The sequence below is a fragment of the Clupea harengus genome, chromosome 9, assembly GCF_900700415.2.
Source record: "Clupea harengus chromosome 9, Ch_v2.0.2, whole genome shotgun sequence".
Lineage (NCBI taxonomy): Eukaryota > Metazoa > Chordata > Actinopteri > Clupeiformes > Clupeidae > Clupea > Clupea harengus.
The window spans coordinates 27220626-27225625 of NC_045160.1; the positions used below are offsets into that span (position 1 = coordinate 27220626).

A 5000-nucleotide genomic window follows, 5' to 3' on the forward strand; every position below is an offset into this window, starting at 1 on the left:
CACAGTCCTCATAGTCATCCTTTAACCATCATATGACATCACAGTTCTCATAGTCATCCTTTAACCATCATATGTGTACGAACTTCACAGTTCTCATAGTCATCCTTTAACCATCATATGTGTACGAACATCACAAAACAGTACGCCTTCAGGTCATCTACAAAGGTAACACACCATACCAATAGTCACATTACAAATAATGTTTATTAATATCACCATTTTAACACATTTTAATACTATGCTCATTCATGGACTTAGCAAGAATGTGCAGATTTGTCCTGTTTGTTCTCTGAAACCTGAGCACCATGTTCCTACTGCTCCACTTTCCACATCAGAAAAGCCCCACCATGACGCAATAGTTGGTAAAACTACACAGACCACAATACACTGCGTCAAAAAATGTGAAGAAAGAATCAAAACATGCATAGGTGCTTGTGGGGAAACAAGACACGCGCTCAGTACACGTTGGCATCTGCTTGTCTCACGTTGACGATGTCATCTCTGTTGGCCCTGCAGTTCTCCTGGTTCTTCTTGGAGCTGATTGTGAAGTCCATGGCCCAGCATCTGGTTGATTCAGGAAACCTCAAGGTATGACTCTCTGTCACATGTTAGCAATTCTAATATGCAGACTAGTTCTTCACAATGACATCCATTTGGAATTAGATTTCATAAAAGAATGTTACAGATATCTTGCAGATATATATATATATAGATATAGTCAGTCCATATATATATATTTATAGATATAGTCAGTCCATATATATATATATATATATATAGATAGATATAGTCAGTCCATATATATATATATATATATAGTACCCGAGGTGCCTGAGTATAGAGTATAGTGTATTTCAGTGGTTCATATTACTGGATGACTGGATCAGATCTGCTCATTGATGTGTATGCCCCTGTGCCCTGTGTTTGGGTGCGGAGACAGAGAGGATGGCCCTGTGTAATGATCTGATGTGTGTGTGTGTGTGTGTGTGTGTGTGTGTGTGTGTGTGTGTTGACCTGATGTGTTGTCTGCTTTCAGCTCCCCCGGCCCCAGCGCTTCCCTGCCTCGTTCCAGGGCCGTCTGGAGGCTCTGATCATGAGCTTGGCAGATCACATCTTCTGGAAGAACAAGGACCTGGCGGAGGAGACCCGCAGTGCCAACCAGGCTGTAGCCATGTTTGTCAAGGTCAGTCTCCATGTTTGTCAAGGTCAGTCTGATCGACCACACTTCAAACTTCAAACTACTATTTGCTGGATGCAGGATATCTGTTTGTTCAATTGTTAGTTGAACATGTGTGTAAGAGGGTGGGTGACTTACTAACAGGTTATACTTCACGGAGCCTGACGAGGGGTAGTTAGCCTGACGAGAGGAAGTTAGCCTGACGAGGGGTAGTTAGCCTTACGGGGTCGGAGGAGGAAGAGAAGAAGAGAATAAAATAAGAAATTAACCTTAGAAAGAAACAAGTAATTAACCCTTAGCGCAGAACAAAGGAGTTTACCATCTTTTACTGTGTTTGACGGAAAAATCCCCAGATGTCACGATAGGGAGCGCTGGTGGGCGTTTGGAACTAACATTCTCCTCATCTTCTCTAATCTTCTCAACTTCTCTAATCTTCTCCTCCTCTCCTCTTCTTCTCTTTTATTCTCCTCCATCAGCGCTGTTTCACCCTCATGGACCGAGGGTTCACCTTCAAGCTCATCAACAACTATGTCAACAACATCACTGCCAGCGACAACAAGGTAGCCGCCATGCCAACGCGTCCGTGGTAGAACCGGAATGTTAATAAGCAGCTCCAGAACGCTTCTCTCCTTTCAGCCACAGAATCTGAACGTTCAGGACATTCCATTCAAACCTTATTGAAAGTGCCACGCTTCCTTGTGTCCAATCATATCATCAGACTCTGATATCTACCCATGTGTGTGTGTGGGCTTTTCTTGGGGTGTGTATTTACACTGTGCCAGACTTGGCAGCCTAGGTGCTTTGAGGGTTTATGTGCATAGCTCTCCGAGTCATATGAACTCCCAGGAACTGACTGAATCAAACCTGGGATTCTATTGAGGAACTTGAACGCTCAACCTGGAAGAGTACACTCAATACATTGATTAAATAATTCAGTAATGTTGATAATGAAGTCATTTTAGTGCATGTTATGAGTGAACTGACTGATGTGGAAAGGAGCTTTGGTGGTCTGTTGAAGAGTGTTTGTGTGTGGGTGTATTTTTGTGTGTGTGTGTACGTGTGCGTGGGTATGTGTGTGTGTGTGTGTGGGTGTGTGTGTGTGTGTGTGTGTGTGTGTGTGTGTGTGTGTGCGTGCGTGTGCATGTATGTGTGTATGCGCGCCTGTGTGTGTGTTCGCATGTCCTCTCGTCCACAGACGCTGTGTGAGTTTAAGTTTGAGTTCCTGAGGAAGGGGTGTGTGTGTGTGTGTGTGTGTGTGTGTGTGTGGGTGTGAGATGGTTCATTCTGCCGTCCTCTCGTCCACAGACGCTGTGTGAGTTTAAGTTTGACTTCCTGAGGGAGGTGTGTAACCATGAGCACTACATCCCCCTGAGTCTACCCATCCCCTCCGCACGCATCACAGGTCAGTCAGGTCAAAGGTCAAACCCTCTCACACACACACACACACACACACACACACACACACACACACACACACACACACACACACACATACCCTGACTGAGCTTGCATTGGCCATCTCAGACACACACACACACACACACACACACACACACACACACACACACACACACACTCCTTTCTGTCTAACTCATACTCTGTCTCTCTGTGTGTTGAACAGATGCAGGATCACCGCTGGAAATACAAAGCACGCTGGGTAATGTCTGTGTTTATGTTTCACACTCATCTCAGAAACACATGGCTGTTAGTCACACTCATCTCGGATGTACACACACACACACACACACACACACGGCTGTTACAGTCACACTCATCTCAGATGTACACACACACACACACACATGGCTGTTACAGTCACACTCATCTCAGATGTACACACACACACACACACACACGGCTGTTACAGTCACACTCATCTCAGATGTACACACACACACACACACATGGCTGTTACAGTCACACTCATCTCAGATGTACACACACACACACACACACACACACACACACACACACGGCTGTTACAGTCACACTCATCTCAGATGTACACACACACACACACACATGGCTGTTACAGTCACACTCATCTCAGATGTACACACACACACACACACACACACACACACACGGATGTTACAGTCACACTCATCTCAGATGTACACACACACACACACACATGGCTGTTACAGTCACACTCATCTCAGATGTACACACACACACACACACACACACACACACGGCTGTTACAGTCACACTCATCTCAGATGTACACACACACACACACACATGGCTGTTACAGTCACACTCATCTCAGATGTACACACACACACACACACACACACACACACGGCTGTTACAGTCACACTCATCTCAGATGTACACACACACACACACACATGGCTGTTACAGTCACTCATCTCAGATGTACACACACACACACACATGGCTGTTACAGTCACACTCATCTCAGATGTACACACACACACACACATGGCTGTTACAGTCACACTCATCTCAGATGTACACACACACACACACACACACACACACACACGGCTGTTACAGTCACACTCATCTCAGATGTACACACACACACACACACACACACACACACACACACACGGCTGTTACAGTCACACTCATCTCAGATGTACACACACACACACATGGCTGTTACAGTCACACTCATCTCAGATGTACACACACACACACACACACACACACACGGCTGTTACAGTCACTCATCTCAGATGTACACACACACACACACATGGCTGTTACAGTCACACTCATCTCAGATGTACACACACACACACACACACACACACACACACACACACACACACACATAGCTGTTACAGTCACACCCTCACTTCATTGTTGAATCCAAACAGATGACTGACAGAGATCTCATATTATTGGGTGTGCCTCCTCTCCTCTGCCTCCTGCAGTGGAAATGCCTGCACAGTGGTATTTTCCTGATTCCTGATTTCCTGGTCTGATCTGTGATTTGTGCATGTGTGCTGTGTTTGTATGTATGTGTGTTCATGTCTGTCTGTGTTCATGTGTGTGTGTGTGTATGTGTTTATCTCTCTCTGTGTGTGTGTGTGTGTGTGTGTGTGTGTGTGTGTGTGTGTGTGTGTGTGTGTGTGTGTCTGTGTCTGTGTCTGTGTCTGTGTCTGTGTCTGTGTCTGTGTGTGTGTGTGTGTGTGTGTGTGTGTGTGTGTCCTCCCCTGGCTCCTGCAGTGGATGTGCCTGAGTACAGCCTGACAGGGGAGTTCTGCCGTAAGCACTTCCTGACGGGGCTGCTGCTGCGGGAGCTGGGATTGGCCCTTCAGGACGAGCAGGACCTGCGCCACCTGGCCCTCGCCAGCCTCAAGAGCCTCATGGCCAAACACTCTCTGGACACGCGCTACGCCCTCAAGGTACACACACACACACGCTCTCTCACACACACATTCTCTCACACACACACACTCTCACACACACTCTCTGGACACGCGCTACGCCCTCAAGGTACACACACACACACACTCACACACACACTCTCTCACACACACTCTCACACACATTCTCTCACACACACTCTCTGGACACGCGCTTCACCCTCAAGGTGCAGCGCTACTGACCTGAGCACCTCGCACACACACTCTCTCACACACACACTCTCTCACACACACTCTCTCGACTCACGCTACGCCCTCAAGGTACTGGGCCACTGACCTGAGCACCTCGCACACACAAAACGTTACACACAGGTGTTCATCTGTGGACCAATGCTCTGGTCTTGTACATGTTCAGTTGCTTTCAGTAGTTTTCAATAGTTCAGTATTATTTCTTAAGGCCTGACTTTACGATTGCCATT

At 46.6% G+C, this 5000-nt stretch overlaps 1 protein-coding gene across 10 annotated transcripts in view; it reads left to right on the plus strand.

Annotated features, from left to right (window-relative positions):
* dock10 (dedicator of cytokinesis 10) overlaps positions 1–5000 on the plus strand; it is a 145427-nt gene that overhangs the window by 108046 nt on the left and 32381 nt on the right. For all 10 annotated transcript variants that reach the window (XM_031573988.2, XM_031573985.2, XM_031573989.2 and 7 more), the window contains exons 27-32: positions 517–588; positions 1037–1183; positions 1654–1737; positions 2483–2579; positions 2799–2834; positions 4382–4560. In XM_031573988.2, coding sequence (XP_031429848.1) covers positions 517–588; positions 1037–1183; positions 1654–1737; positions 2483–2579; positions 2799–2834; positions 4382–4560 — 615 coding nt within the window. The remainder of the gene's footprint in view (positions 1–516; positions 589–1036; positions 1184–1653; positions 1738–2482; positions 2580–2798; positions 2835–4381; positions 4561–5000) is intronic.